This window comes from Sorex araneus, chromosome 2 (assembly GCF_027595985.1).
Source record: "Sorex araneus isolate mSorAra2 chromosome 2, mSorAra2.pri, whole genome shotgun sequence".
NCBI lineage: Eukaryota > Metazoa > Chordata > Mammalia > Eulipotyphla > Soricidae > Sorex > Sorex araneus.
In genome coordinates this window covers 91,936,164-91,960,648 of record NC_073303.1, presented here as the reverse complement: position 1 = coordinate 91,960,648, position 24,485 = coordinate 91,936,164, and the positions used below count along the sequence as shown (strand labels likewise).

At 38.0% G+C, this 24,485-nt stretch overlaps 1 protein-coding gene across 4 annotated transcripts in view; it reads left to right on the top strand.

The window, feature by feature from the left end:
* The window catches only part of KHDRBS3 (KH RNA binding domain containing, signal transduction associated 3), a 153,186-nt gene that overhangs the window by 47,356 nt on the left and 81,345 nt on the right, over nucleotides 1-24,485 (top strand). For all 4 annotated transcript variants that reach the window (XM_055128258.1, XM_055128257.1, XM_055128259.1 and 1 more), the window contains exon 2: nucleotides 6,278-6,396. In XM_055128258.1, coding sequence (XP_054984233.1) covers nucleotides 6,278-6,396 — 119 coding nt within the window. The remainder of the gene's footprint in view (nucleotides 1-6,277; nucleotides 6,397-24,485) is intronic.

Here is a 24,485-nt window from a genome sequence, read left to right as displayed (position 1 = left end):
TACCTCTTATAATACTATGTGCCACTCTGTGATTTGTATTATTACAGCATCATTAAATTAAGCTTGTCTTTCCATAATACTAATTTATGCTCTATTATTAATATTGTAGCAGAAACTTAAGACAGTTGTGCTTGTCAGGAAGTCATAGGTTAATATGATATTCTGAAGAATGCCATAAGCAAAAATAGGTGACAAAAAAACTCAGTTAAGCACTCATTTAGGGCTGTTTATATATACTTTACTCAAAACAGCTTAATTTTACATTAATTTTGTTCTCTGTGTTTTAGTTTCACTTGTTCCCAAGTTTGAGATAATGGAATTTAAAGCATGGCTGTAACATTTGCATGTAACACCTGTGATACAGTTTCATTGTCAGAGACATAATTAAAAATATGATTTGTACATTCACTCTTCTGGTAGTCACAACAAAGTTTTCAAACTTAATTAGTTCCTGAAATAGAAAATGTTTTGAAGGTTCTGAAAACTTTCCCTCTGGATGATGTTGAGTGGTTGTATATTTATAGACATTTACTCCACATTCTCAAATGAGACTGCTGATAGATGTGCTTCTCAAGGTAAACATCAGTTGCAGATGCATATTCCAGTATAGCATTGTCTACCTGTGCTTTTCATCGGAGAAACCTAGAGATTAAATTCACATAATTCAGTCTCCATGATGCTCATTATAATTTCATTGTTTAGTGCCCATCTGTGCCAATGCCATTGCATAGTTGCTTTGCTTTTTTCACTGATGGCGATCATTATGACATGGCAATGGAATGGGGAATGTACTAGTATATCAGGATAGTCGTGTTACCATCACCCCATTCTCAGTCATGATAACACTGCTTTCATTACTTTTTGTCGAAGCTCTTTGATACAGAAGAGACAAAGGAAATCAACAAGAAAGTATTCTCAGCAGGTTAAGAGATTTTACGCAATGAGCTTTACATCTGGGAAGCTTATCTATCCTATATTTTAGAGCCCTATTACCGCTAATACTTTACAGGTCTAACAAAAAATTATTTGAACTTCTAAGCAGTATTGACAATCACATAAGAAGGACATGATTGTCTTTAGATTAGTGACTTCCAACCCCAAGAATTGTGAATGATCCACATAAATCTGGGTCCCTCCATTTTTATGCATGAAGAATGGGGGCTCTAGGAGTTTGTTTCATGTCAGAGTTTCTCTAGTTGATAAGCTGAACCTCTAACTCAATTTCAACCTCAACTCCTTCCTACCATTTTAATCCTTATTTATATCTAGTAAAGACCCTGGAGGGTCCTCCTTAAGGGCTTCCATGCTATCTTACACGCTGGCACTTAAACACTATAGTCTGTGATTCTAAGATATTTTGCATTATACTTCTAGAAACTTAATGAGATGTTGTATTAGTCAGATTATCAGAAATCACACTAGATAGTATATTAGAGAATTTATTTTCAAAGAACTAGTTAGGTAACTACTGCATGACTGAAAAGTAAGTGGGAAATACTGAAGTTAACATAGTAACATGGAAACTATGGGGACTTCAGCAGGATTTCAGCAGAGGGTGGAGGAACAAAGGAAAGATACTTGGAGGAAGTATTCCTGGGAGCGGGGGCCAGACCCCAGCAGGATAACCATCCCAGGATCTGGCAGAGAGTATTCCCAAAGCAGACTCAGACCTCGGAACAAAAGACCACCCAACCTTGCTCAGGAAGTGATATGAGTGTGCTTCTGAGAGCATAAGAAGAAAGTGATATTAGTGTCAGAATTTGGAACCAATATTCAGTTGAATTGCTAAGAACTGGAAACAGAAGAAAGTAGTCTCATCTGTCTTTCCTATCCCATCATCACTCCCAAATCCATCACTCCCAGACCTTGTAGAAAATTGCTGACAGCAGATAAGTATGAATTGCAGAATACGTACCAGTATTCTGGAAAGGATGATGAATGTACAGTCAGTAGTTGGATAATTGGCATAGATGGCTTGTGAAACTTAAAGATGAGTGATTTCTCTATTGCTCATTTCAAGCCTTGGGTATCGGTCTGAATTCTTTGGGTCATACTGTGGTTTTTCACTGAAGAATATTCCAAGAATTATTATTTAGCACTTAGTTTTTAATGCATGAATGTTCTCAGTTCCGTTAGGTGCTAGAGATATGATGAAGAAAAACACAAGGTTATGTTTCAAGATCTATCCATGAGATAAATAGTAAAGAGGTGTGAAAATCTTGATTGAAGTCTTTTGGTTCAATTTACCATATAACATTGCTGCCAAATGGCTCGGTGGGCCCAGCATATAAGTGCAGAAAATACTGTAGGTGAATTGAAAAGGAAAACTCATGGAGGATGCCAACAGTTTGAGATGTGTTGGGGAGAAAGGACCTAAGGATAGTGGTGAAAAAATATTGAATTGGCACTCTAGTGGTGGTATGGTACAGTAGCATTGCAAATCTAGATTTGAACAATAGTACTAAGTAAATCATGACACCTTTATTTTAAAATTAATATTAAAAGAACCGGGCTGGAGCAGTAGCACAGTGGTAGTGCGTTTGCCTTGCACTCGGACAACCCGGGTTTCATCCTCTGCCCCTCTCTGAGAGCCCGGAAAGCTACTGAGAGTATCCCGCCTGCATGGCAGAGCCTGGCAAACTACCTGTGGCATATTCGATATGCCAAAAACAGTAACAAGTCTCAAAATGGAGATGTTACTGGTGCCCACTCGAGCAAATCTATGAGCAACAGGATGACAGTGATACAGCAATTAAAAGAACCAGATATCTCTAAGATCTCTAAATCTCTAAGCTAGTTTGATCCTTGGAAGATGAATTCTTAAATCTTCATAGCTTTAGTTTGAGTTGGAGCTCCTTTCTTGATGCCTTTCTGTATTTTGGTTCTAATTCTACTTCTTTTTTTCTTACTAACAAAGTTTAATCCATCTTTATATGAGATACATGCAGTATTTGTGTTTTAGTTTCATGAATAATATATCTTCTAAAATAAATCAGGCATCTTCAGTTATTTAAGTTCATTTTTCTCAGTAAGATTTTCTGTTTTTTTTCTCTATCATCTTCTTTACAGAAACATATAGTCATCATCCCAAAGAAATACTGACACTTCAAACATACTGCATATCATAATATCATTGCACTTTGATAGACCAACAAACATTAATACTATAAAAATTGGTAAAATTCATGAAATTGGTTTGAGGGAATACTTCTTTAGATTCATGTTATTAGTCTTAAGTCTTACCATTTTAATTTGTTGCTCATCCATAGTTTGGATCATAAAAAGTGTTTGAATCCTATTTGAATAGAAGTGGTCAACTTCCAAGGTACTGCATTGTTAATTCTGCAGTTCTGTAATCTGTATCTTTTAAGGCTGACTAACTCAAAAATGGATAATATTTGCCAGATTTAGTAGCTGGAACCATAATGTTTAAGCTAAATGATAATATGGTAGAGAGAGATGATACAATGGAGTAGGTGCTTGTATCGCATGCTGCTAACCCAAGTTGGATCCCTGGCACCACGTATGGTCCTGAATCATGCCATAAAGTGGTCCCTGAGAGCAGAGCCAAGAGTAAGAACTGAGCACTTTATGTGAGACGCACACAAACACACACATGCACATATATGCGCGTGCACTCCCTATTCCTAAGTGATTTTTGTACATAATGACTTAGCATTCATACCTAAGGTGATAAATCTCTTCGAGTAAAACCTTCAATGGAATTGTGTTCTGTGAAACGAGCATCTAAATCATAAAGAGAAGAGGTAATAGATGTGACTAGGGGATGTTCTTTTTATGGGTGTAAAATGACATGGGAAGGTGTCATTTTTAATAGTGCAGTATTTCTGTACACAGGTACTCTCTGTTCTTGCTTAATTTTCACTATTGAATTGTGTCATCGAAAATCACAGGAACAACCAACTAGAACGACTTTATTGGCAAGAAGATGTTATTTGGGAAACACATCTAATCAGCACAGACTAGAGAAAGAGTTCTGTGCCTGACTTTATGTGGGGTAGAGCATAACAGACTACATGTTTTGTAGTTTTTCAGAAGAAACTATGCATATTTTTGAGGGGTAAGAGTGGGCTTGTACAGTTGAGAAACTGAAAATATAATCATATTTTGGATGTATACAAAGTGGCAGAGCAATTTCTTTAGATGTATATTTTCATTAGGAGAAAAAAGATGAAAAAATGTCCAGTGCATAGTACCCACTGAGCAGTTCTGTCCAGTCAGGAGTCTGCTTCCTTAGCAGACTGTTCTTAGGGGTCGGTCCTAGTCAGAGCCAAAAGACTGTCATGATGTGGCTCCTGTCAGGGAGAGCGTCCCCTTTCTCCCACTATAGACACAACCAGTCTGTTTTTGTTTTTTATTTTTTTGCCTTTTAATTATTTTTCAGATTGAAATACCAGTATTCATACTACTTTTTCTTCATCTCAGATGATTTAATTTGGGGAGTAAGAAAAGGGAATACATTGCAAAGTTTGATTATTTGATTACAAAGGTAATCAAATTGAATTTTTAGCAGTGTCATAGTTTTGTTTGTAATTTAAATGACAAGTGATCTATTTCTGTAGCAGTTGTATTTTACACTGCAAAATTGTGGTTTGCTTTTCAAAAGCTTTTTATGCCTGTTGGACAGTTTATAGATAAATTAGAGCAATATTGAGTTCGAAGGAAGTAGGTATTTTTTTAGGCCTCTTGCATGTTTTGTACTAATATAATGCTACTTTTTTTGGTTTTGTTTTGGGGGGCCTCCTTGTGGGTGTTGGACAGACAACGAGGGCTACCTAAGGTCATGTGAGGGAAGCCACGTGTGCCAGGGATTGGATCTGCAACCACACTTTCACTTCAATCCTCTTTCTCTGATCTCTTTTTTGGTATTGATGTTTAACCACATTTGGGATATCTTTGATGGTTTTGTTGGTGTGCCTTTTAAATAGCATCACAGTTCATATGTTTCTAGAATCCAGTTGCCATTCTTAAAGCCATCTTTAGGTTTCTTTTCATAAAAGTGAGCCTGTAGATAATAGTCATATGAAAAGTATGACTTTTACCATAGGCAGGTATAACTGAAAAATATATATATGAAAAGTATATTAAAGATTGCTCACCACTTATTCTCTTTAACACAAGAAGAGTGATTGTGGTTACATAATTGACCTGAAAATGTACAGCCATAGTATGATTATATCCCACTTTGAAGTTTTTGAATAGTCTGTCACACGGATAGTGCCTGTATTATTGTATATATAACTAGAAAATATACATTGGCAATCTTATTAGATATGAAGGCAATAGAGAGCAAAATGCAGGTTTTATATGTTGTTATAGAATATTATTATTGCAGTCATATTTCTGTCTCAGAGCATGATAATACCAGCAGCATAAATGAGAAAAACATTGAATCTTCACACAAAGGAAATGGGTTTTATAATGAGTGCAGTCTGAACAGAACTAATCTCTTTCCTGGATCATTACTTCACCTAATCATAAAACCTTTTTTTAATTCAAATCCTTGCAGGGTTCTAATTGGTGACCTCTGGAGCCTGATAATTGTTTAAGATAGCTGGCCTTTTGCAGTATACTTAATGATGTTTGCAATTAAAATTGAGAAATGTGTTTTAACCCTTAGGCAGGTTTAAGTGAACAGTAGAGTTTCCATTTTCATTCCTTGGTATTTTTTCCCCCTTCTCCCAGTATTACTGATTTCAGTCATTATTAATTTGAATTAATCCAGTGCTTTTTGTCTTCATTTGTCAGTGGGCTTACCGAATTTTCATTTGAAATGTGTTGTATTGAAAGATTGACCCTGAGTCATTTTGGATATCCATGTTTAGGAAGGCAGGAGCTCAGCCTCTTTTCCCTGTCCTCTGGGACCATCTTCCTGTCAGTTAGTTTTGGTTGATTTAAGCAGAAGTCCAATCATTCTTAGCAATCATCTTTCAATAAATATTTCAAGATTTTTCTTGCTACCGGATGCAGATGGGTCAGCAAAAGAGAAGTTTGCCAATATTCACCATTAACACTGATGACATTGCAGACGAAGCAGCTTGATAGTTTTGTCTTCTCCACTGTATATATATCAGATGCTGCAAGTTGGTACTATTGTCTGTTTATAATGTACATTTTAACTTTATATTTTTCACTAAACCATGAGCATTCAGTGGTTGCAGCTGACTATTTATTCTTTCAGAATTCCATGGGTTTATTGGTAGTGGAACATAATTCTCATTCATACACTTCATTCTTAACTTTTTTTCCTCCACAGAAATAGAAAAGTTTCAAAAAGGAGAAGGCAAAGATGAAGAAAAGTACATTGATGTGGTGATTAATAAAAACATGAAACTGGGACAGAAAGTGTTAATTCCTGTAAAACAGTTTCCTAAGGTAAGGCAAGTCAGTGTGTGTGTGTATTGTAGTTTGTGTTAAACTTAACCACGGGGAAGCAGATGTCTGATTTACATCATTTGATATTTTCTAGAAATGTTTTCCCATAGCACTGCAGCCCCCTCCTTTCCCCCACAAAACATACATTATTTTAAAATTAATTGAAAAACTTGTTTGGTGATTCTATCTTTTCTCTTTGATCTTAACTTGAGTTATGGAGCCTTGAAGCATCACACTTTAGATCCATACCAGTGATAAGAGGATGAAAAACATATTTATCTCCTTTGTATTCTTTCTTAGTTGAGATAGGATTACTTGGGATTAAATAAACATTATTATTTAATGCTTAGTGGCAGATTTAGCATGTGTTAGAAATTTTATCTAATTATGCTAGAGATACTATATTTTATGTTCATTGAATGTGGTATTTTATGTTATTGACCACAATTACAGTAGGTGCCTCAAAATCTTTATCCAGTGCTATTATCTTGATTATTTTAGATTTGGCCTGAATTAATTCTCTCGTTACTCCGTTTTCCTTTTTTCCTTTGAGAGCCCATTGCTTGACTTACATATGTGTCAGTAATTTGTTTCTTTTTATTATTAAATATGTCAGTTTATCTGTTTGAACAGTGTTCAGTTTTGGTTTAATATAAATTACTATGAACATTTTTCATAGTCATTTTTTAATCTGTATACTTTCATTCCCTCTAATGACTACATATTTAATTTTTACAAGAAATAATTCGTACTATTTCCTTGACTGTTGCAAATATTCTAACATCCCCAGGAATATTGCATGTAACCTGTGATTGCTTAGTATTTTCTTTAGATTTGCTAGAGTCAGTGTCCTTTTGTCCAATCTCATTTTTAAGAATATCATTTTGTATGAATTTGAATTTCTCAGAAACCTGTTGATTTTAGTTTTCATATGCATATCTCTTCCATTTGAAATATTTTTTGACATCTTTTGCCCTTTTTAAATGGATTGCATGTCTTTGTTTTTTCTTTTTGGGTCATACCCAGCCATGCTCAGGGGTCATTCCTGGCTCTGCACTCAGGAATTCCCCCTAGCCGTGCTCAGTGGACCATATGGGATGCTGGGAATCGAACCCAGGTTGGCCACGTGCAAGGCAAACGCCCTACTCGCTGTTGCATCACTCCAGCCCCCTGGATTGTATGTCTTATTGAGTTCTAGGAATATTTCATATTTCTTGGAAAAAAATCTTGTTAGATGTATGTTTTGTGAATATAAGACTCAGCTTATGACTTCCTTATTATATTCTTGAGTCTTGTAATAAGCAGAAAGTCTTAGTTTTTGATGCTTAATGTATCAAGTTTTACTTTTGTCAGCTAAAAAAATTCTTTACCAACCTAAAGGAAATATTAGAGTACTTTATAAGTTATAAATGTAGGTTTTGTTTGTTTGTTTGTTTTGGGGCAGTGCTGTGGGTTTACTCCTTGCTCAGTACTAAGGGATGACTTCTGGTAGCACTTGGGGGAGCCGTATAGGTTGCCGTGGATTGAGCAGCAGTCAGTTGCATGCGGGACAAGTGCCCTAGCACTGTACTATCACTCTGCCCCCAATGTTGTTTTCTATTATGTTTTCTCTAAAAGCTAAAACTTTTACTTTTTTAGGCCTATGACATATCTCCATTTAGTGTTTTCTGTGGTATAAGATGAAGGATCAAAATTCATTCGTATTCATATAGAGACCCAGTTTTTTCAGTACCAATTTATAAAAGTTGCTTTTCTTACCACTGATTGTTTTAGTAAGTTTAATGAAAATTAGAATACTATGTAAATGAGAGTTTATTACTGTACTATTTCGTTCCGTTGATATATTTATGGGTCCTTATGCTGCTGCTCTAGTATCATGATACTGTCGTCTTATGTAGTAAAACATAGAATTAGCTAATTAATCCTTTGAACATTTTCTTTCTTTTTCAGGAATTCTTTTATAATAACTCTTGGTGACAATTTTGTTCTTTGCATTATAAATAAATGCATTTTTTCTTTGGTAAAACAATTTCTTTGCATATAATTGTAAAAATTATTTTTACTTTCACCAAGTTTTCTGTTGTGATTTGTCTTACTGTGATTGCATAGACGCTGTTAAACTATCTGGCATCCCAGATGAGTTCTGCATTGTTGAAAAAAAATCTAAATAAATATTTCAAACAGTTGAAGCATCAACTAAAAGCATCTTTTAGCATCAAAATAGTTTACAATGTTAATTGTTTTGGGGTGGAAATATCTAAAGGGTGTCTGTCCTTCACTTTCTTCTTTGCAAGAAAATAGAGTGTATGAGATCCCTCTTCTCAAGCTTTCTTTACTCAAATCCAGTTCTGGGCCATAACACGGAATATTCAACATCATACTATCATTGAGTTCCTTTGGACATTTTTTGTTTAGAGTTTTAATTTCTGTCAGTGGCATTTATGTATGTGTATGTATACACATGTACATGCATGTATATATGTATATACATACATATATGTGTATATATATACACACATAGATATATGTAGATATATATGTATATCTTTAGAGGGAGGCAGGGTTTGGTCCACACTGAAGGTGCTCAGGGGTTATTCCTGGAGCTGTACTCAGGAGTTATCCCTGATAGTAGTTAAGGGATCTCTGTAGTGACAAGGATTAAACCAGGGTTGACTGTATGCAAGGCAAGTCCTTTATCTCCTTTGATATGGCTTGGAGCATCCTTATTTATTCTTGTTTGTTTGCTTTTGAGACACACCCAGTGGTGCTCAGTGTTTAATGAAAATTAGAATACTATGTAGATGTATTCCTCTAGGCTCTGTGCTTAGGGATCTCTGCAGGCATGGCTTGGGAACTTATGGGGTGTTGGGGATCAAACCAGGTCAGCCATGTGTATAGCAAGCATCTTGCCCACTCTGCTATCTATCCAGCACTCATCATTTGTTCCTTTTGGGGATCTCATTTGGTTTGTGTTAAACATCTGCTAAATATCTTGTGTTTTCTTACAGTGTTGAAAAACGAATACTGTTTTTCAAACTTTGCTTTCATTATAGATTTTTATTTACCAAGCGTGTGTTAAGCTACCTTAAATTCACTTTTTTTAAGTAAGCCCTTTCACATACTTCTTAAACTATGTTATATCCATAGTCATTTCATCTATATGTTCCTTTAGTTTATTTTGCTTTTATTATGTTATTGATCAGGATCTCTGGTATAAAGTTTGAATACAGTTATAAGATTAGATCGTTTTCTTTGTGCCAAATCATTCTGGAAAACATTTAATATTTTGCCATTAAGAAAAATAGCAAGTGTGGCTGTTTTTGTGAATGTGTTTTGATAGAGAAAGTTCCTTTCTTTTTCATTTGCCGAAGGATTTGATGGTCGTGAATTCAGTTGACTGTCTTTTCTGCATATGTTGAAATGAATAGTGGACATTATTCCTTTACAAAGGAGTAGTGGGTTGTATTACTTTGTATATAAAGTGGGTTGTATTAATTTGTATAAATTATACCAGTTTCCATTCCCAAGTTAAATACTATTTATTAATAATTTTCTGTTCTATTTGTTGTTGGAGTCCAGTGTTCTTATATAACGCTTGCCGCTTGCCTATATTTAATAATTTCTTTGATAGAGTTGGTATTAGTGGTTTCACAAAATGAGTAGTATACGTATTTGTGTCCTTCACTTAATTTGTCAGTCTGACGCTGTTTTTTTCCTAAATATTTGATAGTATTCATAGTGAAAGCATGTAGAATGATTTTGATGTTGAGATTATTATATTTAATTATGATGGCACTAGTCAGATTTTCTATTTTGTCTTCTGTGAAAAAAATTATTTTAAAGTACTTTGTTCATTTAACCAGAACATTTTATCTACTGCGCCCTCAAATAATTTTCCCATCTTTTGAGACTTCAGTTATATGTCCAACCTTTTGATTGTTTCAAAATCCTTCCTGTGGCTTCATTTTTATACTTTTCTTCCTTATATTCGTCATATTGAATAATTTCTACTGTTAGATATCATTCTTTCTCCCTCAGGTCATCCTTTTTTCTTTGTTTAGTCCACTAGATAATCTTTTTTTTTAATATTTTGGGTCACATCTGTTCAAGGGCTACTCTTGGCTCAGTGCTCAGCATCACTCCCAAAGTTTGGGGAGTTTTTCAGTACTGTGAGTAAACCCAGTCATCCTACATGTGAGCTTGTACTCAGCCAGTTGAAGTGTAGCCCCTACTAGGTAAACTCTTTTTGGTGTCCAGTATTATAAGCCTCTATTTCAGGTTTTGTGTTTGATTCATGTTTACATATGTATGTGGGAACCTGATTTTTTTTTTAAATCTCTGATGGCATTTTTTTAGTCATTTTATGTTGTTTAGCACATTTCCAATGGTGTGGTGGAGTGACAGGATGGACACTGGGGACAGTGGTAGTTGGAAATGTACACCTGTGAAGGGACAGGTGTTGCAACGTCATATGACTGAAACCCAGTCATGACCAACTTTGTAGCTGTGTATTTCATGGAATTTCAATTAACATAAATAAATAAAAGCAGTTCAAATTGTGGTGTAAAGTCTCAAATTCTAAAATTCTTGTCCCCTTAGATGTGAACTGAAGTGAAAAGCTTTTCGTCTTCATTATTAACTAGGCACCGTCACCAGTGGTATTCAGGTACTCAGGTATTCACTCCTGAGGCTTCTCCTCCAGTGTTGCCTGCTGATGTTTAGTCCCTAGCTGAGAGATTTCTTACGAAGAATAATGTTGCTTCCTAATTCTACCTTCGTTTTTTTTTTTAGCATTTCTTCCTAACATTTCAGCTCATTTCATTTGCCGTAAATATTGATATACTAAAAAAAGTCTAAACTCATAAATTTTTCTAGGTATTGCCTTGTTTCAACTTTTCATTCCTAGAATCTCTTGATAATTCTCCAAAGGCTTCAAATGGTTTTTATCTTTTATTCAGAGTTTATAAATTTCTATGTTTAGTCAGCCTTTCAGGAGCTTACTCAGCCAAAACTTAACAAAGGAGGATATATGTTTATATTAAACTGTAAATTATTTTAGGAACATTTTGCAGACACCCACTACTGAACAAAACATGGATTATGGAAACCTTTATAAAACTGTATTCAGTCACTTCTGTTTACTCAACATGAAATAGATGAACAACACTTCAACTCTCTTAAATATGTCATAGTTTTTGTATATAATAATTTCAACTTAATACTTGTTACAGGTTTATGATAAAGTATACAAAATAAAATCTCAAAGATTGCTTTTCAGTGTTGGCTTTCATGAGAATAAGGAAAGACAAATTGTCATTTCTGTATCTAACAGAGCAAGTACTTACAATGTCTGAAGTAGATTACTTAAAAATCCTCTGCTTTCAGAATGCTGAAAAAGGATATTTCTGCTTAGCATAATTGAGCATGTGAGTTTCTAGCCAGCCTTGTATAAAGGCTAATATAGAACTTCCATCAGCTCTAAGAAAAAGCTTTCCTGCTTGTGTCAGTTAATAGACTATGCTGGAGGAAGCTGGCAGTACTGGTCCCTATGGAATATCAGAGAGTAGTGAGCTGGATGTAAAATTTATGCTGACAACACTTGCAGCTTCTGGGGCAAAAGGAAAGTGCTGTTTGCAAAACTTCATCTCATAATCTGATTCCCCATTAATTGCATAATTCTTTTCTTATTGAACCATTTTCAACTTCAACACTCACTGGCACTTTCTGAACATGAGACTGAAGTATTCAGACTCAAAACTGCATTCTTTCTCTTCAGTTATATGAGTGTGCAAAGTGAGAAACTTTCCAGTACTGTTGTAGGATTTATAAAACCAAAGATCTTAACCTCCAAAAATTGTCCTCCATTGTGTGTGCGTCTTTGTGTGTGTATAAGCCCCAAAGTTCTCTTCAGGGCTGGAAGAATTAATATAAAATGCCAAATGAGAATCAGAATCAGCTACCTTGTCCTTGAGGAATTGTAGGTTTCACAGTCATTTTTCAAAGACTACACCTAGCAGATCTGGGTGCTCAGGGCCTCTCCGGGCAGTGCTTGGTCCAGAAGTATAGTGCTTAGAGGAGACCATGCCCAGCAGTGCTGGGATCCTGCGGGACCACACCCAGTTGGAGGTCAGGGACCACCTGGGCTACATCAAAAAGTGTTGAGGATCGAACTCAGGAGCGTGGTAAGCCCACTAGCATAGCTCACCATTTAAGCCATATTCTCCCAGCACCTGCATTTATATTTTCATTCACTGTCTCATTCCCAGGAAATCTATTCATCCATCGATTACCTGATACTCATACAGGATCTTTTGAGTCAGGAAGTGTGTTGGGCAACTGAAAGATACTAAGACATATTCTTTTTATCACAAGGAACACTTAGCTTGTGAATAATACAGGTGAATAAGGTTATGTTTATAATATAGTGTGAAAAGTTCAGTATTACCGAACTCTAGAAAGAGGTGAGGAACAGGTCGAGGAACAGAGGGCTTTCTCCGAGTGGGTGAGGTCAGGGACCTGAATGGCTAAGGATCCAATGTTGAGTGAGATTGAGGTTGCCTTCAATGTTAGCGCGAACGTGGGTTTTTCCTATGCTGGTGGGCTCTTGAGAATGATAGGAAAGATTTGCATACAAAACTCGCTGGATGAAAATTAGGGTTTATTGTACAGGTAAAGGTTGGTGGGTCCCTCCCAGATGCCCAGGCTTCTCCTTTACCCATGAACAACATCATGAGTCTTGCCCCACACTGTCGACTCTTCTGTGAACAATGGCCATGTCCTGTCCCTGGGCCGCTCTCTGTCCCATGACTGTTCTGTCTGTCCCACGTACTCAGTCTCCAGCAATGGACACATGCCCGTAGGTGAATCCCCTGTGCTCAGTACCTTTTCACTGGGCCTCCCAGCTATACCCCAGCATGGAAGGTAGAGTGTTACATGGAAGAGCATTTGACTAAACAGACTAGTTTCAAGGTGTTACAGTGCTGCGGGAACAGAATGTGGGGTAGGGTCAGCGGTTGTGCATGCAAAATTCAAGTAAGACGCTACCTTTGAGCTCTCTTAGAGGATGAGGTGGACTTTTCCTGTTACTTAAGTTTTTCCCCACCCAGAGGAGGGATTGCAATATACAAAGTCATACTGGAGTAAAAAAGATGCTTATTTTTATTTTGAAAAGTGAGTTGTGGGCCAGAGAATACGGTAGAGGGCCTAAGTCACAGCCAAGCCTGATCTGATCCCTTGCACCGCCACATACTGCCTCCCCAGCATCTCCAAGAATGGTCCCCGAGCACAGACCTCAGAGTAAGCCCTGACATCTGGTTGTGCCCTGCCCACATAATACAACTTACTTATACAAAGAGAGTTATATTATATAACCAAGTACATTTTCTCAATGTATCATCATACATATATGCTGTATTGATAATGTGAAAAGCTCTGTTGTTAACTAAATCAAGAAAATACAAAGTGTAGGACAGAAGATTCCATTTTGACTAATTTTTTTTAAAAAGCACTGCATTCTTTTTTTTGCTTGCTTTTTTTTTTTTAAGTGGGGATTTGGGCACACGTGATTGTACTCAGGACTTACTCCTGACTCTGAACTCAGAGATCGCTCCTGGCAGTGCTCAGGGGACCATGTGGTGTGCTGGGGATTAAAACTGGGTCAGCTGCATACAAGTCAAACACCATGTCTGCTATGCTATTTATCTAGTCCAAAATACTAAATGTTGAACATACTTATTTTTATGTATTTTATTTTTATGTACTTATGTGAGCACCGTGGTTTACAAAGTTGCTCATACTACAGTTTTTTGGGCTTTTCAGTATTTTGAGACCAATCCCTCCATCCTAGTGACCTTCCCTTCAGTGGTGTTCCCATTTTCCCAGCCACTCCTCGTCTGTCCCCTTGGCACAAATGATTTATTTTACATTGCTTGTACAACTAAATGGCTAATGGAATTATCAAGGAATACTAAAATCAGAGAAAATTTGTGAAAATTGTTATATCTCACCATGGGGTCATTAAGTCCATGTCTCAGAGTTTATTAAATTATCTGTTGTCTGTTGAGCCTTCTGTGTTTTTGTTTACTGGGTTCATTTGGCTTCTAGGTTACTTCCCATCAGATTTGGTGTATTTCTCCTGGGGTGTCAGTATTGTGGAATTTGGAGGTGCTACTCTTAAGAACTGTAGGATCTGTAGAACTAGGCTGATGAACTTTCATGGCAGCATCTGTGGGGTGTGGGTGTGGGTACTGGGGCTTCCAGAAGTACTGGGGTGGGAGTGGGGGGAGGTTTCTGCCCCCACTCTGAAAAGACCCCAGAGCTCTCAGCCTGAAAAATAGGTGTGCCTGGAGTTTTCATAGGCTCAGTGTCTGCAGAGATTAGTTTCAAAGCAGTGGAGTTTGACTGTTGGTATGGAGGCAGCTGTCGCTGCCAGGGCTTCCTCAGGGTGGGGACCTGGCCGAGCCCCTGGACGTGCCCCAGAGTTTCCAGCCAGGAAACCAGTGCACTCGTGAACTGTAACAGAAAAAATATTACTAAATTCTTTAGAAATGGTTACTTCAGAGTGTTTGTGTGCTCTTTTCTCCTTTATATTTTATACTTTGATGCCTTGACATTTAATTTTGGTCATTTTAATAATTAAAATTTTTAGCAATTTTAACTTTAAGGAGAAAGCTTGCCTAAACTTGATTTAGGTGCTGCCTCTGTGCTATGTTATACTTATCAGTTATCATTCAGTTCTCAAAGAAATGTTGCCAGTTAGGTGCTTTTCTCTACAATATTGATTTTGGAGGTGAGTGAAGTAGGATCTCCAAACTCAGATAATTGTCAGGCCTGGTGAAGGCGATTAGATGTTATCTTGTCATTTATATGTGTAATAGTATGATACGATGTGTTTTCCCCCTTCATGACCACTCCCAAATGCCCTGTTGGCTTTCCTGGAGTGTGCACCTTCCTTGTCTCTAGCAAAACTGACATTGAGCACCTACAAACCCAACTGCACCTTGAGGAGGATTGGTAGTTGCTGTTTTTCTAATTTTGGAAGCCTTACACCATGCAAAAGTCCCGTCACCTTGTGATCTCCATGGTAAGCAGAAATCTAGAATGTCCAGATGAATTGGCCACAAAACTGAGCTTCATAATGGATCGCCACCTTTTTCTGATGAGCAGTAGGAATGAACTGTCTTGGAAGGGTCCTTCAGCCCAGCCCGTCTGGCTGCTTCCACCTGTAAAGCATTTTGCCACCAGTTATCCGGGTTCTCCCATTGCTGCCTTATGAATAGCAGTTCTTATTTTATGCTAATGCATTATTGCCATTTGAGGAAGGTTTATTATAATAGTTAACCAAAATATCATTAAAATGTGGAACAGGAGCGATAGTACAGCGGGTAGGGCGTTTGCCTTAAATGGGGACAACCGGGTTTAATTCCCGGCATCTCATATGGTCCCCTAAGCACCACCAAGGGTGATTCCTGAGTACAGAGCCAGGAGTAACATACCCATGAATGAGCATTGATGGGTATGACCCCCCCCCCCAAAAAAAAAACAAACAAACCTAAACTCCTAACATTTTTGTAATTGTTAAGGCAAGTTAGGTTTATGAAAATGATGTGATTTCTGCCTGTCCCCCTTCCCAACTTCTTTCCTGCCTCCACCTACTGTTACACTAGCTGACCCCAGTCCTATGTCACAGGCCCCCAATTATGCAGTTTCGCCTTTGATTCCTTTGGAATAACCTGAGTCCCTAGTTGAGAAATTTCACTGCTAGTATAATTTGTATAATAACCTGAAAAGAATCATCCATGGAATAAACTAGTTAGTACATAGTTTATACGTGTTGGATAAAAGCATTTTTAAGTCCATTGCAGAATGCGGTTTTCAAATTATCTTCTGTCCTCCTTTGGGTCATTTTACTACCACTGAAGAGATTTTTTTCTTATATAGCTGAGGGTATCATTAATCTGTAACTTGTCATATTCCATTAGTTACTAAAATTTTATGCACTTTCCTCTTAAGGATTTTAAAATTCTTTGTAGCTACTTTTTAAATCCCTTTATAGCAACTCACTGTAATTGTGTTCATACATGTATGTTCAGGACTGGCAAGGGTGTGAGGGTCCCAGTGGGAGAGCGGGGAGCGACAGGACCTTAACATTTGGAGGGATTAGTTACAGTAACTCAAACTTATCCTGAGATTGGATTTTGTCAAGCTGTAAAGGGCACTTAAGAAAAATAGTATTAAAAGTATGTTCATCGCAGCACTGTTTACAATAGCCAGAATCTGGAAAAAACCCGAATGCCCCAGAACGGATGACTGGTTGAGGAAACTTTGGTACATCTATACAATGGAATACTATGCAGCTGTTAGAAAAAAGGAGGTCAAGAATTTTGTAGTTAAGTGGATGGGCATGAAAAGTTTCATGCTGAGTGAAATGAGTCAGAAAGAGAGAGACAGACATAGAAAGACTGCACTCATCTATGGTATATAGAATAACAGAGTGGGAGACTAACACCCAAGAACTGTAGAAATAAGTACCAGGAGGTTGACTCCATGGCTTCGAGGCTGCCCTCACGTTCCGGGGAAAGGTCAACACAGAGAATCGATCACCAACTACATTGTAGTCGAAGGCCATGTGGGGGAAGGGAGTTGCGGGCTGAATGAGGGCTAGAGACTGAGCACAGCGGCCACTCAACACCTTTATTGCAAACCACAACAGCTAATTAGAGAGAGAAAACAGAAGGGAATGCCTTGCCACAGTGGCAGGGTGGGGTGGGGGGGAGATGGGATTGGGGAGGGTGGGAGGGACACTGGGTTTACAGGTGGTGGAGAATGGGCACTGGTGAAGGGATGGGTTCCCAAACTTTGTATGAGGGAAGTATAAGCACAAAAGTGTATAAATCTGTAACTGTACCCTCACGGTGATTCTCTAATTAAAAATAAATAAATTTAAAATTAAAAAAAAAAAAAAAAAAAAAAAAAGACGATAAGCTGTTCATATTGTCCTCTAGGAAGACACCATAATGCTTTTGAACAATTTTGTGATAAAGATTAGGAGGTTTACCTTTGGAAGGACTTTACATTTTTCGATTTTTATTTTATGCCAGGTCTTTCACACTGCTGACACATTTGTGGCTGTCTCAGAATGAAGCTCCCATAGATAAGGTCTGAGGGTGCCAGAGTTCATTTATTTATTCTGATTTTGTTGATACCGTATGCTTTTTAAAATTTTTTTAAAAAGAACTGCTATTTTTCCAGAATAGAGATGTGGAATAGATTCAGAGTTGAGTCTATCACATTCCCTCTTCTTAGAAACCCATTTTATTGCTTACAATGTAGTCTGGTACATGTAAGAACAGAGAGCAGGAAAAGGAGGCTCAGGATGGCTGACACAGGCTCAGAATAACCAACAGGTACAGAATTAAGGAGCAGCCATATCAAAAAGATTGATCACTGCTTGGACTTCAGTCTAAAGATAGTTGGACGCACTCTCTCTCTCTCTCTCTCTCTCTCTCTCTCTCTCTCTCTCACACACACACACACACACACACACACACATACACACACGCGCGCGCGCGCCCACTCGTGCTTTTTAAGTTTACAATACAATTCTGTCCTTACTGTATAGGTGCCTCCTTTTATCCTCTACCATTTCTCGTTCCCTTTCCTTCTGGAACCACTCATTGATTTTGCAGAATAAAAATTTTCATCTGTTCAACCTTGTTTGTTTCATCTTTCATGTATACCACAAATGAATGAAATTTTAACAGATTTGTCTTTCTCCATTCCTTTTTTTTCACTAAACCTTATCTTTATTATGTCCATCCATGTTGTTGTAATTGTCCAGTGATTTGTTTTTTCTTTTGTGACTGAGATAAATGCTATATAGAGCATACAGACCACGTCTTCTTTTTTAAGTCATCTGTCCACTGGGTGCATGAACTGTCTTTTAAACTGATGTGAGAAATTCAACTTCTATCAGGGAGATGAGGTAGAAAGAGGATATTTCATTGTGAAAGGCTAAAGACAAGGATTGTCTACAATTAGGTGTATATACTGAAACCACAGCAGAATAGAAAGGTTTGCAAGACATTTAGGAGGTGAAAGTGTTAAGATATGATTAATTAGTCTGTCGAAATGTTCTCGGTGCTTTTTCTGCAGAGAGAGTAGAACAGCAATTACGAGAACCTTGCCACCTCCCTTTTTTTTATAATTTATTTATTTTTTAATTGGTGAGTCACAGTGAGGGTACAGTTACAGATTCACACATTTTCGTGCTTGTTTTTCCTCATGCAGTGTTCGAGAGCCCATCCCTCCACAGTGTCCATTCTCCACCACTTATGAACCCAGTATCCCTCCTACCTCCCTATCCCATCCCCCGACCCCACTCCACCTCTGTGGCAGGGCATCCCAATTTGTTCTATCTCTCCTTTTGGGTGTTGTGGTTTGCAATAGGGGTATTGAGTGGCCATCATGTTCAGTCTCTAGTCTACTTTCAGTATGCATCTCCCTCCCCGCTTGGGATTTCCAATCACATTTTACTTGATGCTCCCTTCTCTATCTGGGATGACTTTCCCCCAGCGTGTGAGGCCAGCTTCCAACCCATGGAGCCAACCTCCTGGTACTATTCTTGGGTATTAGTCTCCTACTCTGCCATTTTATATTCCACAGATGAGTGCAATCTTTCTATGTCTGTCCCTCTCTTTCTGGCTCATTTCACTTAGCATGATACTTTCCATGTTGATCCACTTATATGCAAAGTTCATGACTTCATCTTTTCTAACAGCTGCATAGTATTCCATTGTATAGATATACCAAAGTTTCTTTAACCAGTCATCTGTTCTCGGGCACTCGGGTTTTTTCCAGGTTCTGGCTATTGTAAACAGTGCCGAGATGAACATATAAATGCAGATGTCATTTCGACTATACTTTTTCTTTTCTCCAGGATATATTCCCAGAAGTGGTATTGTTGGATCAAATGGAAGCTCAATTTCTAATTTTTTGAGAACCGTCCATATTGTTTTCCAAAGGGGCTGGACCAGTCGTTATTCCCACCAGCAGTGTAGTAGGGTCCCTTTCTCTCCACATCCTCTCCAACAGCGGTTGCTTTTGTTCTTTTGGATGTGTGCCATTCTCTGCCACCTCCCTCTTGAATGAGTGTTAGATTTGTGATTTGAGACTCTTCACAGATGGCAGTACTCTTTGCCAGCCTTTGGAATGTGAACCAGTAACATGTCTGATTTAGGGTGGCAGCAGTCACAAGTTCAATTTTTGTGTTGGATCAGAAGTCAATAAAACATCTTTGTTGGACTAGTCAACTTCTAGTGAGCATCCAATTAAGGGCAGCCTTTTAATGGAAATGGAGATATGTTTTAAGGCATAGTTGTTTATGAAATGGCAGCTTAACTGTAATTGTTCCCCAAGGAACAGTGTCATGTCACAAATACAGTTTAGATCAATTACTGCTTGCTCAGAAAGCATTTGTTCTTGACCGATGAAGAAAATAATTATTGGATTTTACACATTACATAATGGAACTCAAATATATTTATATCATTTTACCATCTTAATTATTCTTTTCCATTTTTTCCTACTAACAGTTGAAGATTTAATCAACTTGTAATATATTTGACATCTTAAGAAAACATTTGTCTTAGAAATATCACTTTGCACCTTCCATGCAAATCTGAACAAATGAAACTAATATGAGTGAAAGTTGAATGGGTTCAGTTGTTACTGTTTATCCTGCAAATATAGTTAATAAATAAAAACATATGTAAGGCTTTAATGATGGGAGTCATTATTTTATAATAATATTGGAGGCTCAGAGAAGAGGACAGTTTTATTTTTATCTTATTTTTGCTTTGGGGGCCACAGCTGGCTGTGTTCAGCACTTACTCCTGACTTTGTGCTCAGGGGTCACTCCTAGTGGGGCTTAGGGACCCTGTGGAGTGCGGGAGATCAGATCGGGCTGACTGTCCTACAAGGCAAGCACCCTACCCACTGTTTTAGCTCCTCTGGCTCCAGCCCCAGAAGAACTATTTCAGTATGAGGGAGATTCTGAGCATTAAATGATCTGTTAACATTTCAGACTTCAGACCGAAAAGGACTTTCCTTTTATGGGGAGACATGTAGAAGACCAGAAAAAAGCGTGGGGAGTATAGGAACGATGAAAGAGAGCTTTTCACCCAAAGATTGGACTTGAAAACAGGGCATGTAGTAGTTTTGCTAACTGAGGTTGTTGACCTAAGGAAAGGGGAGATTCTTCATTACAGTTTGATAAATCAAAGCAAGGGACATCTTCAGGCTAATCAATGAAGCAGTCAGCTAATCTCTTTCTGGGCAAAAAAAAAAAAGAAATAGGGGGGATGTGGAAGCCATGTGTGTAGCCCTGTGTGTGTATACAGATAAACCAGGGTTCATTTCCATCTACGAAGTCAGATGGTGGCACTTAGCAATGCACCATTTCCTCCAGGAGTGTGAGGGGACCTAAGAAATTCCTGTCACTGTGTTTCAGTTCTCATATAATATTCAGTGATGTTATGGTGCTCAGACTTTACCTGAGAGGTTTTAGCAGCTTGATAACTTGGAGGTATAATGTCTCTTGTAAACCTCAACAATGTTGAATAGGCTGAACCTGTAGACAGAGGGTCAAGAGACTGTGGGGTCACTCTGCAGGCAGGAGGGCTGAGCTTCCTGCAGAAATCCAGAGTGCTGCGCTGCACTCGCCAGAGAAAGCCTTGACAAGAACTTGAAGGTTTATCTTTTAAATAATTAAAAGCAAAATACACACACACCTCTTTATTCCATGCATTTTCTTTTTTTCTTGTTGCAGTACTGAGTATAACTAGCTTAAGGTTTGTTTCAACTCTGTTAGGATTTCGTCAAGAGTATATAAAATTAAAGTACAGTGAGAACAGTGACAGGTGCTTCAGAAGTTAAAAAAGAATAAACGACTCAAGTCTGTGACTCCATTTCCTGGCCGTGTTCCCTAAAAGAAGCACATTTACACAGGACATTGTACACAGGACACTTATTTGTGAAGGTCAAGCCCATCTGTTCCTGATGATGTGTGTCCTGCTGTATCTTTGCCCACTGATTGCAAATAAATAGTGACCCACGGTTATTAAGACAGAAAAACAGACCTGCTGAGTTGCTAATACCTTCTAGAGAGGTGATGCAATCTGTAGTTGAGCTGACGAGCATCCGGCTGTATTACTGTTGTCATGACTCAGCTCTGAGGACACTGAGTATCCTGTCACTCAGATCCTAACATCAGACTCCAGACTTCTTCGTCTGAAGTTAACTGCTTAACCTTCTTGTGTGATGTGACATGATTGCCAGGTATTGCACTAACCCAAAAACAAAACAAAAAAATAGAATGTTATGAAACAACAATAGGCAGATGGCATCAGTAATATTTTGATAACTGCAAAATAAATAAATTGTAATGATTTAGGTGACCAGGGAAGCAAAATCCCGATCTTGCAGGGTAAGAAGAATCTCCTTAGTCCTGGAAAACCTTGAGACTTGATCTGTAGATTCCAGTTGCTGTGAAGGCAAATTTGTGATGTAAAACTCAACAGAGGATGCTTGATTGAAATCTCTATGAATTAGTTAAGCCAGCAATGCTTCTCACCAGGTAATGAATCCAGGTTTCTACTCTTAGCCCAGACAAGAGATTTGCTTTTGGTGTGTGAGGGGGACAGAGGTTTGAGAGACACACAGTGGTTCGAGGGCTTACTCCAGGCTCTGTGCTCAGGTATCACTCCTGGCGGGCCTGTGGGGACCATATGGAGCGCAGGGATGGTGATGAGCCTGGGTCAGCTGCATGCCAGTTCTCCATCTCTTGTGCTGTTGCTCCAGCCCCTAAGGGAGATTTTTCTGAGGACCTGGATAGTGAGGTTGGAGGTGTAAGATGACCAGTAGATGAAACCAAGGATGCAGGTCCACATGCTGTAATGGCCATGAAGGAAAATACTCTCTTAAAGATGCACTGTTCAATGTTGACTTTGTCATTCTGGCAGGCCGACTAAGATATTGGAGAATGCCTGTTTAGGGCACTACCTTACCCAAGGGAAAATAAATGTGAACCCTAATATCTGGTAGCTTTGATGTCAAAAATTGGGCTGCCACATTGACTGAGTTTTCAAGGCCAGGTTTCAAAGCCGAACTTTCAGTCAGCATTCTTAGTCTACAATTTTTAAGAACAGTTCACTGAAGGTTCCCAGTCATTTCAGGAAAGCCAATTATGTAGAAAGCGCAAGGTGTAAAGCACAACAGACATGGATTCTGTTAGAAGCAGCAAATGAAATAAGCTCTAATGCCAGGAGCTCCTGCCATTAATATGCCAGAAATATCAAGATTTATATTGCTTCCATAAGTATCTTTAAAGTGCCATAAAAAGAACAAATGTAAAAATACTGATGATACTTGAACATTTGTGAGAAGTAAAAGAATCAATAAGTATATAGGATGTGTAATCAAATCTTGCAGAAATTAAAAAAGGGAAAATGGATGAGAGGAGAATAATAGGGAAACTTAGAGGTCACGAAGTCTCACTGAGTAGGGTCAATATTCAGATGATGAATTTTCCAGAAAGATTAAGCGGAGAAAATGGACAGCAAGATATGAAGCAGGAATAAGTAAAATGAGTCAGAAAGAGAGGGACAGACATAGAAGGACTGCACTCATTTGTGGAGTATAGAATAATATCACTTGAGGCTGACACCCCCAGACAGTAGATACAAGGGTCAGGAGGATTGCCCCATAGCTGGAAGCCTGCTTCATGAGCGGAGGGGGGAAGGCAGATGGAATAGGGAAGGGATCACTAAGAAAATGATGGCTGGAGGAATTGGTCTGGATGGGAGATGCGTGCTGGAAGTAGATAATGGACCAAACGTGATGACCTCTCAGTGTCTGTGTTGCAAGCCATAATGCCCAAAAGTAGAGAGAGAGTATGGGGAATATTGTCTGCCATGGAGGCAGGGGGAGGGTGGGATGAGGGGGTATACTGAAGATATTGGTGGTGGGAAATGTGCACTGGTGTAGGGATGAATGTTTGATCATTATGTGATTGTAACTCAAACATGAAAACTTGTAACTATCTCACAGCGATTCAATAAAATTAAAAAAAAATTGAAATTTTTTTCTTCTAGTGTTGATATTTTAAACTCTTATATTAAAAATAGACATAATAAGTAAATATAAAATTCGTGTTTTCAAAAAAATTATGCAAAAATAATAGATACTTGATTTATTTGAGAACTGATAAAATTGAAAATAATCAATAGAAAAGTCCTTTTGTTTTTAAGTACATATTCCAGGAAAATTACTTTAGTTACTACAGTTAGATAAGAAACATTTTTAAGGTCGTGGAAGCTAGTTTATACCAAAGCAGCAAATTAATAAATTTATAATCAAGAATCTTGTCAAAAAGAACAGATTCTGTCTAGGCTAATAAGACTGATTTCCTGTTTGACAGGAATTTACGACTGACTTTATAGCAGCATGTTGAAAATTCACCTAAAATTCCTAACCCATATTATTTTATTCAAGAAATACTTATGTGCTGAGACTTAATTGTATGAACTGATGTAATCCTAGAAACAGTCCCGTGAGGGGAGGTTTTACTACTTCACTCATTACCGTTTTATAGCTAAGGCTTATACAGTTGGCAGATGTGAAAAGTCAGGTTTCAAACCACACCCCTCCAACCTCCAAGTTTATACCCTAAATCAATTCATTTCTTTTCTGCTTATTAAGTGCATGATCCTAAATGCCTGGGTTAAACAGCTTTTCCAGATTCCCATCACTCGTTACTCAGCTTTTCCAGATTTCCATCACTGGTTATTTTAGGGGAGACAGAGGGGTTTTGTTATCAAGCTTCTGACAGCCACCAAATGTTTGAAAAACCTATGTAGGCCGGAACACTCCTCCTTGGTTGACCCAAACTGAGTGCTGCCCAGGAGGAGCCAGACCCTTCAGAGTGACCACTCCAGTGCACATTACGATACACCCAGAATTGTTCTGTCTCACCTACATCCTGCTCATAGCACTGTTTGTGTTTGGTGTTGAATATGGGTTGAAATTATCGT